The sequence below is a fragment of the Kryptolebias marmoratus genome, linkage group LG14, assembly GCF_001649575.2.
Source record: "Kryptolebias marmoratus isolate JLee-2015 linkage group LG14, ASM164957v2, whole genome shotgun sequence".
Classification (NCBI taxonomy): domain Eukaryota; kingdom Metazoa; phylum Chordata; class Actinopteri; order Cyprinodontiformes; family Rivulidae; genus Kryptolebias; species Kryptolebias marmoratus.
In genome coordinates, this window is record NC_051443.1 from 20,891,337 (window position 1) to 20,907,761 (window position 16,425).

At 39.0% G+C, this 16,425-nt stretch overlaps 2 protein-coding genes across 3 annotated transcripts in view; one reads left to right on the plus strand and one right to left on the minus strand.

The window, feature by feature from the left end:
• Positions 1-146: 146 nt before the first annotated feature.
• Positions 147-12,172, plus strand: snx30 (sorting nexin family member 30). Of its 2 annotated transcripts, none has more exons than XM_037979389.1 (9): positions 147-505; positions 2,912-3,118; positions 4,562-4,672; positions 4,756-4,914; positions 5,245-5,434; positions 6,575-6,774; positions 7,045-7,134; positions 7,466-7,618; positions 8,915-12,172. In XM_037979389.1, the coding sequence occupies exons 1-9, from the start codon at positions 353-355 to the stop codon at positions 8,990-8,992; spliced, it is 1,341 nt and encodes a 446-aa protein (XP_037835317.1). In that variant the 5' UTR covers positions 147-352; the 3' UTR covers positions 8,993-12,172. The 2 variants fall into 2 exon arrangements, with proteins under 2 accessions (XP_037835317.1, XP_017266160.1); XM_017410671.3 differs by having other exon boundaries at positions 151-505; positions 2,909-3,118.
• A 1,564-nt stretch (positions 12,173-13,736) lies between these two features.
• Positions 13,737-16,425, minus strand: part of LOC108232602 (thymic stromal cotransporter homolog) — a 9,694-nt gene continuing 7,005 nt past the window's right edge. Inside the window, exons 5-7 of the mRNA XM_017410507.3 lie at positions 15,603-15,686; positions 14,518-14,674; positions 13,737-14,375 (exon numbers count right to left, since the gene is read on the minus strand). Of these exons, the coding sequence (XP_017265996.1) occupies positions 14,318-14,375; positions 14,518-14,674; positions 15,603-15,686 (299 nt within the window). The 3' untranslated portion in view covers positions 13,737-14,317. The remainder of the gene's footprint in view (positions 14,376-14,517; positions 14,675-15,602; positions 15,687-16,425) is intronic.

A 16,425-nucleotide genomic window follows, 5' to 3' on the forward strand; every position in this document is an offset into this window, starting at 1 on the left:
GAGTTTTTCCATATGTAAACTTTATTTAGCATTTTTAATGAATAGAGATAAATTATAAGTACTTTTGTGCTCGTAAATGTTAATAATTTTAACCCGTCACTCATCTATTTAATAGACGATCTTTAGATTAGCGTTCGTCCTTATGTTTACATCCGGGGTCTTTTCGATTAACATCCGGAGCTGCGCAAATGGGTCAGCTGACAGTTGTGAACAACTAGCGGCTGTAACGTCTCAGCAGAATAGAGCCTTAAAGGAGAATTAAACATTCCCTCCGTCCCCGGGAACTCTTCTTTACTGCAACAAAAACCGGACAGCCACCGAGCCGGACAAGCGGCCACGTCCTCCCGCAGCGATGAGTGTCAGCGCTCCGAGAGGCCTGGCCAGCTCGGGGCAGAAGCTCATCACGGAGATCCTCCACCCGCTGTCCGCCGCCGAGGAGCAGCTGTCCCCGGGGCCAGACGTCAGCAGCAGCAGCAGCAGCAGCAGCAGCGTCGGAGGGGGAAAGGTAAGGAGGTGCCCGGGAGTTCACATGCGGGTTGCTGTGGGAGCTCATTGTCGGACTGAAAGCAAAACTCGGAAAGAAAAGTGAACGAATAAATAAACTTAACTCTGACTAACCTGTTTTCAGACTGCAAAGCATCCCCGTTTTATCATTTCACAGTTTGCGTTAGGTTAGTTTGAAGACATTAGCTTCCTGCTAAGCCCCTCCAAATTTAAACTAGCTCCTTTTAACAGAACTCATAAAGCAAACAAATGGGTACAATTTAAAGTTTAAAGGACTGCTCGTCTGTAATTGCATCAAAGCAGCTGCAAAATCATGCACAGAAAAACAAGAAAACAGCGTTAAAACAATCTCACTAATGCACAATAATTTGCAAATCCTCCCGAAGAATAATGAAAAAAAGTCCTATATTTAGGTTGGAGTACTGTTTAAACCAAGCTGGACCAGGTAAGCAGATCATAAAGGTTTATTTTTTTATTCCTGGTGTCAGTGTTTCAGCACTTTTGGTCCTGTAGTTAATTATTGCCAAATTAGAGATCCATGAAGGTTGCATGCTCTCTGTGGTTTTGCTGTTCTTGTCCTTTTTTTCCATCCCATAACACAGGGCATGAAGTCATGGGCGAAAGAATATGTCAGCACGTTCCAATAGAATTTGTGGGAAGGCATTTGCCCAGAACAGGTGTATTTAATTTGTTTTTCCTCCTTTTTCTTCATAAAACGTGCAGTTGGCTGTGATTTTGTGTAAGTGTTTAGATGAAACTGGATAAAAGTTTAATCTAAACTGGTTCGTTTTGTATTATGGTGAACACAGCACAATGTAGAACAATCTAATTGAGTCTTAGCACTAAAAAGGACATGTTTAGGTGCTGTATTTTGGTTATGAACAATTGGCTAAGTGTCTGCATCCAGTTTTCAGTCATTTTTTAAAATCTCCCGTAATCCACTTAGTGTTACACTTTGCTGTATGAAGAGTGCTTTATCAGAAAAGTTTGATTTGATTAATTCTACACATATGTAACCCCGGTGAAAAGGCTGAAAACTAAATAATTTGAACCAATGACAGTGTTTGTTTGTTTTTTTTTTTGTCTTGATTGTCCTCACAGTGTGTATGCCACAGTGCTGTTTTTCTGACCTGGTTGTTCATTTACAGTCATATAATGATGCCGTGTGATGTAATTACCTGAAGTGTGATTACCAGAGGATGTTAGCACCGCAGTGTGAAGAGAGCAACCATGTCAGCAGCCTGTTAAGTGTGTGTGCGTGTTTCCTGTGTGTGCAGCAAAAAGTGTGCATGAAGAAACCACTGGACTGAGATAGGAGAGACAATAGGGCAGCTATCTCTTCACATTGACTGAATTGGAAAATTGCACTTAAAATGCAACAATGAAGCTTTATTATCTGCCTTTATTTAATAAAAAGTGGCTGAACACAAATGCAGAGAGACAAATGTTTGGTAGTTTTTAAAGCTTTCCAAAGCATGCATGCTTGTTTGAATGCAGCCTTGTTAAATGTGCTTTATTTGTTGATTTATAAAATAAGATTCTGAAGCACAAGGAAGAGTTTGACATACCTAGGTGTTTAATTATTTGTTTAAAATGCATAAGCATTAAAACACCCTTATTACTATTGCTATACTAAGTCCTGAATCTAAAAAACCCCAGCCCTCTTCAGTTTAATTTAGGCATATTTTAGCTCAAAACATTCCTATCAAACTGGAAGTAAAGAGTCTCCACAAAACCCTGTAGAAACAAAAAAAGTCACACGTATGACCATCAACATCTTCTGCTGCTCACAGTTTGAGATTTTTTAAGATCCAACTTATAGTGTTTGCACAGCAGCTGTTCGTTTTAGGCTTCATTTTCAGGCTGTTTCCGTTTGCCTCTTATTAATTTGGCAGTCAGGGAGTGACAGAAACAGGTGTGTGGTTTCTATGGTGACCTTAATGAGCTAATTGCAGTAGCTTAAACATTCTTTTTTTTGCACTTCTACAGTTTATACATCAAAATGTAGGCATGGATTTTATTAGATTACATTATAACAAAGTTTTCTTGGAATTTTGGGGCAGTAACTTCATTGACACCCTTCAAGGTTGCTTCAAAAATTCTCTATCTAGATTTTATGAGGCTAAAACTGGAATAACTATCTCTTGTTTTCCCACAGTTGGAAGTTTATGTGTAATAAGGTTTTAAAATATTTCCCGAAATCCTTAATTTATCCACATCTTTCACACAGAAGGTTGACATTGGAAGTGTGTGGTGTACCACGCACAGTCTTAACAATACCTTCATTGACAGCAAAAAAAGCAACTTCATCAGCATCAATCTCTCTGGCTAGCTCTTTGTTTGCAGCTTTGGCTTCGTGGCAGCATGTGAGCGTGATGTCACCATGGTGTTCCGTGTTTTCCAGCAGGAACCGGGGCTGACCAATGGCACGCCGGTTGAGATGTCGAACCCCGCCCCTGCATCGCAGCTGCTCAACAGGCTGCAGCTGGACGATGACCTGGACGCAGACGCTCAGGATCTTACGGAAACCCGCGACCTTTTCGTCACCGTTGACGACCCAAAGAAGCACGTCTCCACCATGGAGACCTACATCACCTACAGAGTCTCCACCAAGGTTAGACGTTAGCAGTTGTTATGGATACATATTAATCCAAAACAGAATTAAAAATAACTAACCCTTTACAGTTTTTGGTGTGTCTGAGAGTCTAACTAGAATTAGTCTCCACTGTGCTTTCATGGATGTTCTCCACTGTGTTTGGACAATGAAGATGCATTATTTGCTTTAAAATATATATAAAAAAAACACACTGAACATACATTTACAAGCATTTCTATAAAAGAAAGCAACAGGTTGATCCATGGATCATGCAGATAAACTGAGTGAAATAACTGCTCAATATAAGTTAATGTTTTTAGACTACTTTCAAAAATAAATTTGAGTGTCTTCACTCAGTCAGGTCTTAGCATTGCACTTGTAGAGTTAAACAAGTTGGGTGTTTTTAAGCAGCCACACAAATCATGATGATCTAAGCTGATTTGCAACTTTGCTACTTTGCAAATGTTTGGGAGAAAGACCCAAACTTCCACCTTCAGAGGAAATCCATGGGTTTGGTTAGTCCGGAACCACTAAAGCACGGGTCTGCCATGAACTGAAAGTCACATGACCACAAGCATTTCTTCATACAACATAAGTTTATCCCTGTGTACTGCGAGGCTTTTGTCTGTGGAGGAAATCACTGCTTCAAAATGGAAACGTTCATCACTGTGACCTCTAAAACACATTGTGTTTTGCTGACATTAAACTTTCGGAAAGGCCTCCCCGAAGACCTGACCTCAACGCTAAATTATGAGGACTGTGCCTCATGGGGGAAAAAAAAGTTCCGTTAGCTTTACAAGTTCTAGGCAGATTTTTACCTGAAGCTTGTCGACGAGGATGAAAAGAGTTGGGCTCATTCACTAAAAGTGCAGAATAGTTGAAAGATAAAAGTTCTACGTTTTAGCTTTACACTCAAAGTAAGTATTAAAGAAGAAAATCAGTAAATATCCGATGAAGGCTCCGATCATCTTCCGTCAGTTGTGGCTGCTGTTTAACGAAGCACAACGACCACAGAGCCACAGTTCAGCCTGAAAGAGTTCAGTTTGTTCTGGTAGCAGAGAATCAGAGCTTTTGAGGCCTTTCTGTTGCCTAATGAAACGCAGATTAGAGGGAGATATGGCCTGTAGCCTTTCAGTAGTGTCATGGAGACGGTTGCCAAGTGCACTGTGTTGCTCAGGTTCAGAGGACACACACTAATGCCTCGGCCAAATATGAGCTCAGTGTTAATGGAGACCGGGGGGGGGGGCTTTTAACACTAGAGAGGCAGAGAGTGTGTGTGTTTGTGTATCTGCGCTGAACCTTTGCAGCCAAACTTATCAAGAGTTTGTGCAGTTTTCACTTTCAATTGTTTTAATCATTTTCACAAAAAACAAACAAACAAAGAAGCAGCTAAATCTGAAAAAAGGGATTAATGTGTAACTGAAAAATAAGGAAAAGTGTTTTATTTATTTATTTATTTAGACAACACGGATAGAGTTTGACCTGCCAGAGTACAGTGTTCGTCGGCGCTACCAGGACTTTGACTGGTTGAGGACGAAGCTGGAGGACAGCCAGCCGACCCACCTCATCCCCGTAAGTCCTCCAAGCGGCCCGCTGTCCGGCTTTTCCAATAAGACACTTCTCAGTTACAGCCTCTGTTCTCCCTCGCCCCCCAGCCGCTGCCTGAGAAGTTTGTGATGAAGGGCGTGGTGGATCGTTTTTCGGAGGACTTCGTGGAGACGAGGATGAAAGCTCTGGACAAGTTCCTGAAGCGGGTTGCTGACCACCCTGTCCTGTCCTTTAACCCGCATCTCAATGCTTTCCTGACTGCCAAGGTGGGACAGCTGCCAGAACTGGAGTGTAATAAATCACCTGAAGTAAAACTTGAAGGAAAGTAGTCTCACTGTTATATAACTGAAGAGAGAGAATTTCAAAAAAGCAAAACAAGGCTCTATTGACCGCTTGAGGGAAATTAGGTTGTTACAGTAAAGCATGTGAGTATAAGACAGTATAAGACCTTCTATCTTTAGCTTGTAAAATCAATCATTGAGGTACAGATTAAATATACAAGGAGGGAAAGATAAATCATTTATAAATTTCCTTACTGGAGATTTTAATACGTTGTTGTGCAGTGATGCTATTGGAGCTCTTGAACTCCTCTGCAGGACCTAAACAAGCGTCAGGGTCTAGCCCTGCTGACGAAAGTGGGTGAGTCCGTGAAGCAGGTCGCCGGGGGCTACAAGCTGCGGCCGCGGCCAGTAGAGTTCTGTGCTATGGGGGAGTACCTGGACACTTTCAGCCAAAAACTGGGAACCCTCGACCGCATCGCTCAGAGGATCCTCAAAGAGCAGTCAGGTACTGAGCTGCAAGAGCTAAACTCTGGTGTGAGAGTGGGAGTGAGCAAAGCGTGAAGCTCTTTGTCCATTCCAGTGCATTTTACACCTCAGTCTGCCCAGAGGTGAAGGAAGGACGCATAATTAAAAGATGTCTTTTTCTTTCTTTGATTCAAGGCCATATCTTCTGTCATAAACCCTGCTTAAGAGTGGGTTGTTGCTAACTAAAAGCTAGCAAGAACCCACAACATTCTTGATTAAAGAAATAAATAAATTGTAGGCTAGCAGCTGCTGCTGCAATTTCATTTTCCTACTTGGTAATTGATTGTCTACACAAGTATGGCCTATTGCAGTTTTTTATTTATTTATTTTTTTTAATAAAGTGGCCAATGTAGTTTAATTAAAACCTATTGGCTGATTATTGTTCTCCTATATTATAGTGTAACTCAGATTTTATCTAGATTTTGTTTCATGCCTCTGCTTCTGAAAGTCACGATTGTATTTCTACCCTGAAGGTTAAACAAAAGAAAATAATACATTTTAGATTTACAGTGTTTATAGTAAGGAAACTGCTGACTAAGAAGAAAAGCAACAAAAAAGAAAAAAAAAAAATGTGGAGAAGGATGCACATAAATTAGAGGCGGCGGAAAAGTGCAGGGAAATGTCCACCAACGTAACATGGCAGGATAAATGGTCATTTTAAATCACCTTATTTTATTTACTCATTTTTGATTAGCTTTTGTCATGTGAAATGGAGTCTTTGGTGTGTTTTACCGAGTTTGTTTGGTTGAGCTCCTGTGCAGTATTTACTCTAGTGGCTGTATGTATGGAAAACAACCCCTCAGACTTTCAGGCATGGTTAATAAGTGCAAACTCCACTCGTGCATGACAAGCGCTTGTGTAAATACCTGCCTGTGTGAAACGCTCCTCGTGACCATCTGTTGGGGCCATTGACAAGTCAGAAGCTGGCTTGTTCTTATGTTAGAGAAGATAAGATTGGATCTGTGGTGGCTCTAAATAATGAATGAGCTGACACAAAGTGTGTTCCAGACACTTAACTACCATCTCCTCATGCCATTTGCGATGAGAGTTTTTTGCTTTTTCTTGCTCAGCTTTCTCTGTTCTCCCCCCCCACCCCCCACCCCCCCTTCATTGTCATCAGAGTACCTAACAGAGCTCAGGGAATACGGAGCCGTTTACTCCAGCTGGGCGGGGTCAGAGGAGCAGCTGCAGCGCCCCCTGGAGGGTGTGGCCGGCTGTGTCACAACATGCTGTGGAGCGCTGGAGGATGCAAGCGAGAACATGAGCCAGGACTTCCTGCCTGTCCTTAGAGAATATGTGCTTTACATCGAGTCCATGAAGGTAAGAGGCCGCTCAAACTGATATGGCTAATTGGCAACAATTGGCAGGATCAATACATGCCTACGACTGTGATACTATAGAAGTGACACACAGAAATCGCAGATCCTTTATTTCAAATCCAAATCGCCATCGTTTTAGAGGATGTGCTGTTCAGTTTTTGCACGCATCACATCCTCACCAAGCTGATTCAGCAAATCCTTCTTTGTCCATCTTTTTTTTTTTTTCAATGTTTCTGAGAAACTACTCCCTATGTTGTCTGGCTGATTACAGAATGTTCTGAGGAAGCGAGACCAGACCCAAGCAGAGTACGAGGGCCGTCTTGAAGCGGCCATATTGCACAAACAAGAAGATCGAACACCCGTACGCAACATCCTTCCTCATTTGAGTTTAGAGCTTTTTTGATGTCATTTCTGTGTCAAAGGTTTAAGATGTACATAATTTCCTTTTTTTAAAATCCGAGAAGTCATAAGAACATTTATTTTAATCAAAATGCTTGACTAAAATAAAAAGGAGCTCTTAATGCTAATTTGATAAGTTGGTTCCAGTTAGATGTAGTTGTACATATTGTATATAACTCTTTCACAACCATCTAATGCAATCCTTTTTTCTAAAATTCCCCTTCCGCACAGACTCAGATGTGACTAAATGTAGCCAGTCCCTTGTAGCTGTAGTATTCTCTGTGTTGCCGTAGATTCCAGTAGAAGTAGAGAGATGCCAGGACAAAGTGGAGTGCTTCAACGCTGACCTCAAAGCAGACTGGGAGCGCTGGCAGAGGAACAAGAGACAGGACTTCAAACAGCTTCTCACTGGCATGGCTGACAAAAATATCAACTATTATGAAAAGGTATGTGGGCTGTTGTTAGGAGGTGCACTAAAAACAATCCACAGCTCAGCTTTTCAGAGTGTGACAATTAAATAAATGCCTATTATAAGGGGGAGGGGGGTAAGTGTCCCTCTGTATTTTGAAAAAGGTGTCACTGGAGAACATGCCTAGGGTAAAACGTTTAAGTAAAAAAAATATATACATATATGCTTTAAAACTTTGGGAAAATTTTAATTCATAAATTGTTTAAGTGGATGTGATCTGTTGTGACACTTAGAGACAATTCCTGTTATTAGTAGACCAGTTTTCAGGGTCCTGTTAGGGGAAAAAGATGAATAATGACAGAGCACGAACATTAATTTGTACAGAAAATGATGACAGGATTTATAAACGTTTGTGCACCACAGTAAACCATGTGTCTGACAGAAAACACAAAGTTTACCTCAGTGTCATAGTGATTATTAAACAGCACATAAACATCTTAAAATGCTAATGCTGCTATTGATGCTGCTTTCTCAAAGCAGGAAGTTATGTTAGCTTGTATGGCCTGAGCACAATCTTCTGTTGACTAATACTAAATGTTACTTTTTATTATTATTATTATTATTAAAAGGTTCAGATTTTTTTTCTCCTCCAGTTGTTTTTCAGTATCAGTTTTTAACACACAAGTAACATTTTCTGTCTTTGCTGCTACTAGTAGCAATTTTGTTATGATTATGGAAAATAAAAAGAAATATACCATACCATTTAAAAATAAATAAATAAATAAAAAAGTATGACCAGTAAAAGAATAGAAATAGAAATATTTCTACAGAGTTAAGAATTCAAGATGTAATTTTAAATGGCAGGTCTAATCTTTTTTACCTGTTTTCAGTCTAACTTTGTGAGCTCACCTGATAAAGTGATGATTCTCTAATTTGTCCTTTTCTTATTCAAATCAAATGCAAAGCAACATATTTAGATTTTTGTCTTTGACACCAAAATCAATACCTTTCATGCCCTTTGCAGCACCCCTAGGTTGTGACTACAGGCTTACAGAATAAAGATGGGAATAATGTAGTAAATTTAACAATCTGAGCTTCCGAGCCAGATCCAGCAAACACTAGCTGAGCTCAGATGTTCTGTCTTTTTTGCAAGTCATATTTTATCTGAGAGAGATTAATTGAATATGACCGGAGAATGAATATTTTCAGAAACAACTTAGTTCCCAGATTTATCTCGGCAGCCTGGCGATCGAACGATAAAACTTGAAGCAGCAAAATAAGTTATCGCTTGCCTGTCTTTTCATTAATCTTCATTTCTCTCTCCCCTCTGCAGTGCCAGGCAGCTTGGGAGTCTCTCATAACTGTCCTCCAGGACAAACAGACTGAGGACAAAACGAGTGAGACGAACTGAAAGACGTTCCCTGCGTTTCGGCCCATCACCTCACTGTCTCTGCACACTTTCATGCCAAGGAAACGGACCGAGCAGGCAGCGGGTTCTAACTGCTGAATGTTCTTGTGTTCTCCTGTGAGGGGATGGAACCGAGAGGAGTCGTCTCTCTCAGGCAGAGGTTTGGCTGCAGAAGGAGGTAACGAATGATGTGTTCAAAGACAGCTGGGAAAGAAGAGAAGTTTATGTACAGATCTTTATTTGTTTTGTTCCTCTTCTTTTTTTTTCTATGAACTTTTTCTACTTCAAATTTCCAATTAACAAGTCTTGCCAATGCTCCATGTGTTTATTTAAGCGCAGTCTTGGAGAGAAGCACTTTGAGTCTGCATCTCTCTGTTTTCACACTGAGCCAAATACAAAGGATAACCGTTGCAGAAACCTGCTTTTTTTTCACTTTTTACATCTGAAAAGGTGGATCAGTGTTTTCCAAGCAGTTGAAAAACTTTATCCTTTCAAGAATTACAAAAAAACTTAATAAGTGTCAAGGAGAAGAGTTGATGTTAAAAGCTGAATACAAAAATGGAGGTAAGATTTAGTTTGTTGTTTTGGGGAAAATAAAGAGCAATAGCACCATCTTGTGGCAAAGCTCTTATTGTTTGTTTTTTTCCTTCATAATTTTCATACCTCTCTTATTTTTTTAAATATTAATAATAGCCATTTATACCCATTGCATGTTGGGATTTCAACTCTTGTCTTGTTCCCTGTTGGGAATGCTAAAGTGGGAAATGGCCTGAAATAACCTTAAGAAAAAGGTCTGCTTTATTAAATAGTTGAAACCTTAAAATAAATCGGTCCACAGTGGAAATGGTGAATATCCAGAACCTTTATTAGTCTAATATTTTACAGGAGAACAAAAAGCATCACAAATGTAAAATAGAAAAAGGAGTTTGTAGAAAAATCTTCTTGCTTTAGAGCAAAAACAAAATTGGAGATAAGGCAATCCAGACTTTAAAAAGCTTCACTTAAGTTATTTAAAGGGTTTCGTATGAGATTAAATGAGTCTGGAAGTCTTTTTCAGTATAGCTGGGTTCAGCCCGCTCAGTGTTTGTTCTCGTCTGCTGAGCTGTGACTCAAATGGAAAACATCTTCAATTGGAGCCGAGCTGCACAACATAAAACCAGTAGCCACGGTTTATGACTTTTGTTGCTAATTTGACACACTTTAATGGGGGAAATCAAAACACATTTACTGCACTTGTATTAAATGTATTCTTTTCATGATGGCCACAAGAGGAAAATGAGGTTTGTAAGATTTTTTTATTTTTTTAATTTTTTTTCCCCCACCTTAGATGAACTGTCTGGATTATTTACATTTGGCACAAAGTAGCAAAACCTACCAATGATTCCAGTTCAGGCTCAGTAATGTGACGTGATTCTAGCATCACTTTCACATTAAACTGTTTATTTCTGGAACAAGTATGCTGTGTAGCATCACCACCAGTTCATAGTTTTGTTTTTGTGGGGTGAATTTAGGACAGAACTTTCAAATTAAAGGTACTGTTTTGACACTTTTGTTGATTTTTTTTTTTTTTTTTTTTGTAATGCCATGAATATTGTTTTATAAACAAATGCCACATTGCTAGGCCTGACTTCTGTGCAACCAAATGTAGAAAAGATTTATTGTCTGCAAGCCACTTGTTTGTTAGCTGCTTTTAGGATGTTCTCAGCTGTGTTTTGTACGTTTAAATTTTTTATTTTTTTTTGTCTTTCACAAGCTTTAAAAGGTTGAAACACCTCCTGCTTAATCTTACTGCCAGTAGCTTTTGTAGTCGTTTTTGGCCATGTTGAAATCAGATGAAGAAAAGCTTTCCAGGTAGCTCTGATCAGGACTTGAGGCAGCTAAAGTAGAGGTTCTACAGATGCACTGAGGCTAAAATCAAAACATTCAAAAAAATGTGTTTGATAGAGAAGAGACCAGAATATTCAGAAATACTATAAATACAGGAAACAAATAGAGGGGTGGATGTTCTTTTCCTTGGACAACTGTAATAAAAAGACAGTTCTAGTATGTTTGAAGTTTGTGATTTTTCATCAGTGTTATTTTATTTAGGCCTCAAACCTGAAATAACAGTGCAGAGAGTCTTATAATCTGTGCCTAATTTGTTCCTGTTGAGAAAACAAACACAGTAATTAAACTTGTTGGGTGCGTACATTTAAAAGAAAATTTCACATCAGTTTTATTGTATTAAGTTAAACACAGCTTCAACTGACACTTTGAACGAGACTTTAGGGAACATACTGTTTGTCCCCAGTTCATGTATAAAATTGAGAAATTAAAAAAAACAGCATTGGTGCATCTGTAGACCTCAGTTTGGTGTAAATTAAGTAACATGTTTTGGCACTAATCAAACATCGACCTTTTTTTGTACAAAGAAAAAGAAAACATTTAGGAGTGCATTGTTAGGGGAAGGTATCTGGTTTTAAAAGGGACTGAACATGTGCACTAACAGTATCAATTCAATGCACACATTGAAACCTCAACAGTACCTCTGTTTAGTGTGCTTACAGTGCTCCTGAATCCTAGCCACCCTGAAGTCCCCCCTTCTTTACTGTGTGCCTGCGGAGGTTCTTTTTGCACTAAACGTGTAGCTTCAGTGTTTGAAATATAGAAACTAAATTTCTTTCTGTTGCCTAAAACAAATAGCAGAGCTGTACGATTAGCGACAGCATGTTTTGTGTTTTTTGTTAGGAACACTGAGAAATAAAAAGGTGTCATCAGCAAAGTGAATCAGGGTGAATCTCCCTACAGGGATGTCTGCAGCCTTAAAGCTGGGGAGAGTTTTTTTTTTTTTCTTTTTTTTTTTATGTACAGAGCAAATGTTTCGAAGCCAAACGTCCCCCATCTTTTCCTCCCTATGTAGCTTCACATGTGAGGATAAAATTTTGATTTTCAGCACAGGATAAATCAATGAAACATTTATGGAACGTGTGAATCTTGAGTTTGTCTTTTATTTTTGTTTTGTTTGTTTTCCTCTCTGTTCCTCCCCAGTGTGTACTGTTTACGTTCCACATTGTACATTTGAATGTTAATAACAATTTGTTGTAATTATAAATAAGCTTGTATACTGATCTTGACCATATTTTCTTTTTTTGAATATACTGGACCAATAATAAAGAGAATAAATAAGTTTGATATGTTTCTGCATTTAGTTCGTTCACTTGTTTGCTTCCATAACTTTTGATTTGATTTGATTTACCAATTCAAGAGTACAAAAGAAGAAGAACAGTGTAGTTGTGAATCTTCAGACATTATTTATTCTTTTTTTTATTTTTTTACAAATAAAAACATTTTCTACTTAAACTGATATTCTTCTGGTAACAAAACATAATGCAGCTCAGTATTTATCTGGTATGTACAGGGTAAAAAAGGTCCCCTCATATTACAGCCTGGGTACTACAACAATACGGCCTGGTCCCTTTAGGTACAAGATACATGTTGGATACATACAGGTTAACAAGTCACTTTATCGTAGGTACCAGGTACACACTGGGTACATACAGAGACACAAATTACTTTATAATACAGCCCAGTCCCTGTAGGTACCAGGGATGTACAGGTCAGATAACTGCTACTTACCACGTATGCAATATGTACTGAGTATTCACAGGGTATTTGCCTGTTTTTTACTGATTACTTACCTGGTACCTACAGGGAACGGGCCATATTATGTAGTGACTTGTTACACTGTAAGTACCAAATAAACAGCAGGTATGTACTGACTACATATTGCTACCAGCCTTTTCTGTGTCAAGAAAAAAAATACAAAAAAATTAGGTGCAAATACAAATGTACAAAATTAGGATTTTCATCCAGTCACTACTTTAAACTACTGCAATACAATTGTTAAACATTAAAAAAACATGTGATTTTAAAAACAAAACAAAACATGGACAGTCAAAAATCACATGTCAAAGTATAAAAACAGAACATTTCTGAAAGTGTGTATAGTATCTTTTAAATTAAGTGTAAAGTGCAGACGTCACTGATTAAAAGGTAACAGCAACCCGAGTGAACAGAAACCGTAACCTAAAACCCAGACTACAATCTGAAAAACAAGATGCCAGATAAAAACATTAAAAAAAACCTCTAAAAATAATTTTTTTTCAAATGAAATTCCTTTTTCTTTTGTCAGGCAGACCTACAGATTTACATGCTTGTAAGAAAATGCATTTTTACTCCAGTGAGTTGACACAAACTGCAACTAAACCTCATAAAACAACCGGAAGACTTTTATGACAACTCCTATGTATTACGCCTGAAAATACTCCAAAGTCATATTCCAACACTGTAAAACTGGAACTTGGATTTGTTTGGCCAAACAGATTAAACAAGGAAAAGTGTTCAGAGATTTCTGCCCTCGTCTGTAACTCGAACACACCAACTAGATGCAGTTGAAGGTTTGCTGAACCAGCATCAGCCAGTTTTATCTCTGGCCACACTTTCACTGCAAGCTTCTGGTTATTAAATCTACTTAATAAGGAAAGTGATTCCAAGCCAAAACAGACTGTCTATACAGGACCTTAAAAAAAATTATTCTAACTCTTTTCTGAAAGTCTACATATGTGTCAAAACTAAACACCAGAAACCATTGCTCTTCTTGTATCTAATCTAAATTTTCGGACACTTCAGGCTTTCACGTAAATGGACTCATGGTGGAAAATAATACGCTTTATGGCTGAGAGCCGGATGCGAGTATTGGAAGTTTTTGTCATTATGAACCCGATAACCTTTACCAAAACAATGCATCAGATTGTTAAACAAGATTAAAAAAATGAACATACGTATATTCCTTCTCCTGTGAGCCACATCAGGGGTGTTTCCTTTATGACCCACTCACTAATAAATCCCCAACATGTTGAAACCTCAGTGGGTTTTATTTTTTCAAAATCACTTCCGTTTTTTTTTTGTTTTGTTTTTTTGCTTTGTTTTCTTGTGTAGACAAAATTCAACTGGTTGACGCAATCCATTAGTTTATGACTGTACCTCTGTTGAAATGTCATCAAATTTCAACTTTTAATCAAACTGCTTTGAGTTATTTTCTATGAATTCCAGTCTGACCGCTCAGGACTTCTTACATAGTAATTTAATCTTTTTAAGGCTTTTATATAAAATGCTCATAGACCTATAAAACTTTGGTTCGCGCTCCGTACCTTAACAGTTACAACAGCCTGCCTCTGGAGCTGTGACAAAATGGAGGAAGTGACACTTTTACATTTTGACCACTTTAAATCTTGGTTCCTATTTTCTTCATGTGAACGTGAACTCGCCGTCGTTAACAGTGCTGCTGCTTCAGTCTCCCTGAATCCTCATGTAGAGTTGCCTCTTAGCTGTTCTGCAGCCGACGATGCTGGAGGGAGGAAAGAGGACATTTTTTTAACGAAGATGAGAACGTAGGCACAAGAGATCTTTAGTATCTTTAGTGCTTTATGAATACTTTATAGTGGTGCCCTACTTCAAAATCAACCTGAAAAGTAATCTGGTGGAAGTACCTGACTGGTATCATGGCGAGTGATGTGAAGATGCTGGAAAGTAGAAAGACGAAGCCTGGGAGCCAGTCCAGGGTCATCTGGTAGATCCTAGTGAAAGCAGGGATGTAGGCAATAGTAGCAATCTTCAGAGTTATCTGCAGTATGGTGAGCGTCATGCCTGATGGACAGGGAAGAAGACAGATTGCTAAATGTGAGAAAAGATGCGATAAAGAACAAATAATCATTGGATGCGCATCTACAGCTGATTAAGTTTTGGAGTCAGCTTGATTCAAGAAGGCTGCCACAGCTAATCGACCTTAGCCAACACTAAGGTGGTTATAACTGCAAGATTTTTATTTAAGACTATGACATGCAAGGCAACAGGCGATATGCATTCTGCTCATTTCATTTGCAAATAAAGGCAGTTGGCTGTAAGCACTCCACCTGTACAGTGCTTTCTGACACAATTAATGACATTAGGCCTTGTGTACATCTGTAAAATAGAAATGTGGAAATACACTTTTATAATAATCAATGATGCAAAAAAAGGAATGATCAGTGATCAGAAAGTAGGTTAAAAATTAAGATGCTTGAATTGCAAATCCACATTTGTAATCAGTGATAAAATCCCAGTTTGTGATCAGTGGGCGTGAATGTTTTGAAAAGAGAGAAGGTATTCCATCTTGATTGGTTTCAAAGTTTGTTTTTCATTTTTTTGGGGTAAGTCATTATTTTGGTATTAAAGGAGCATGACTGGTTGTGCAGCTTTAGTTGGCTCCCTGGAAGAAACAGTTGTTTGTGTCTGCTGTGTATAAAGCTCTGAACACTGTGCACATGCACAACAAGACAACTAAAATAGACTGGGAGCTCGATTTAAATCACTGTGGAGCATTTCATTTATCTGAAAAGGATTTACTTTTTCCCCCTTTTTTGTATTTCAGTTACCAACATCTTCAGAAGCCACAACTTGTGAATCCTAACATACAAGATAATAAACAGTAAATCATGAGCATGTGTGTCTAATTTATACAGGTATATTATGGGGAACTGTGTGTTGAAGCCCTCAGTAGTGTGTGTTGACAGATAAACACAGGTTGAGCTCTTACCACATGATGATGCAGGAACCTGCTGTGAGACCAGAGATCTGATCGTCGGCAGCGGAATGAGAGCAAACAGGTTCATTGAACGAGCTGTGGGAACAAACATATACATCGATTATTATTATTATTAGATATTTTTACAACTTCTCTAGTATCCTTCCACAGCTATGCAGCTAGTCTTTCTCTTTTGTATCTTTACTAAAGGTGCAATAACTAGTTTGCGATTTTCCCACTCACTGGTTAATGTTTTGTGTTTCAGAGGTTGTTTGAAGGGTTGCTGCAGAGCTGTTACATGTCCTCATTTTTATGTGCACACGTGGAAGGCTGTTAACGTCCGATACAAAGACAGATGAAGGTAAATTGTTTTTACATAAATGCCACAAAGTGACATAAAGCAATCATTTACAGCTGATAATAGGCTTTGATTTAGAGCTGTTTGTTTATTTAGAAGGGCGTGGGTTGAGAAAAAGGTTATTTTTATGAGCAGTCACTCTGATAACACTTTGGGAGCAATAAACCTGTAATCGACTAACGGACTGACAGCTCTAGCTTTAAGAACTGCAATTATCTATTTACCTCTCCCTGGGCTGCCACCTTATCGTGGTGGAGGGGTTTGAGCGTCCCAATGATCCTAGGAGCTATGCTGTCAGGGGCTTCATGCCCCTAGTAGGGTCACCCAAGGCAGACAGGTCCTAGGTGAGGGGCCAGACGAAGTGCAGCCAAAAGACCCCTTATGATGAACATAAATATTGGACACAGTGTTCCCTCGCCCGGATGCGGGTCACCGGGGCCCCACTCTGGAGCCAGGCCTGGAGGTGGGGCACGTTGG

What these genes read in the sequence shown, in the direction of transcription:
- snx30 (XM_017410671.3), top strand. Translation starts at nt 353, where the DNA reads ATGAGTGTCAGCGCTCCGAGAGGCCTGGCCAGCTCGGGGCAGAAGCTC. An exon ending in CCTACAGAGTCTCCACCAAG is followed by an intron (nt 3,119 to 4,561) that starts GTTAGACGTTAG and finishes TTATTTATTTAG; the next exon opens with ACAACACGGATAGAGTTTGA. An exon ending in AGCCGACCCACCTCATCCCC is followed by an intron (nt 4,673 to 4,755) that starts GTAAGTCCTCCA and finishes CTCGCCCCCCAG; the next exon opens with CCGCTGCCTGAGAAGTTTGT.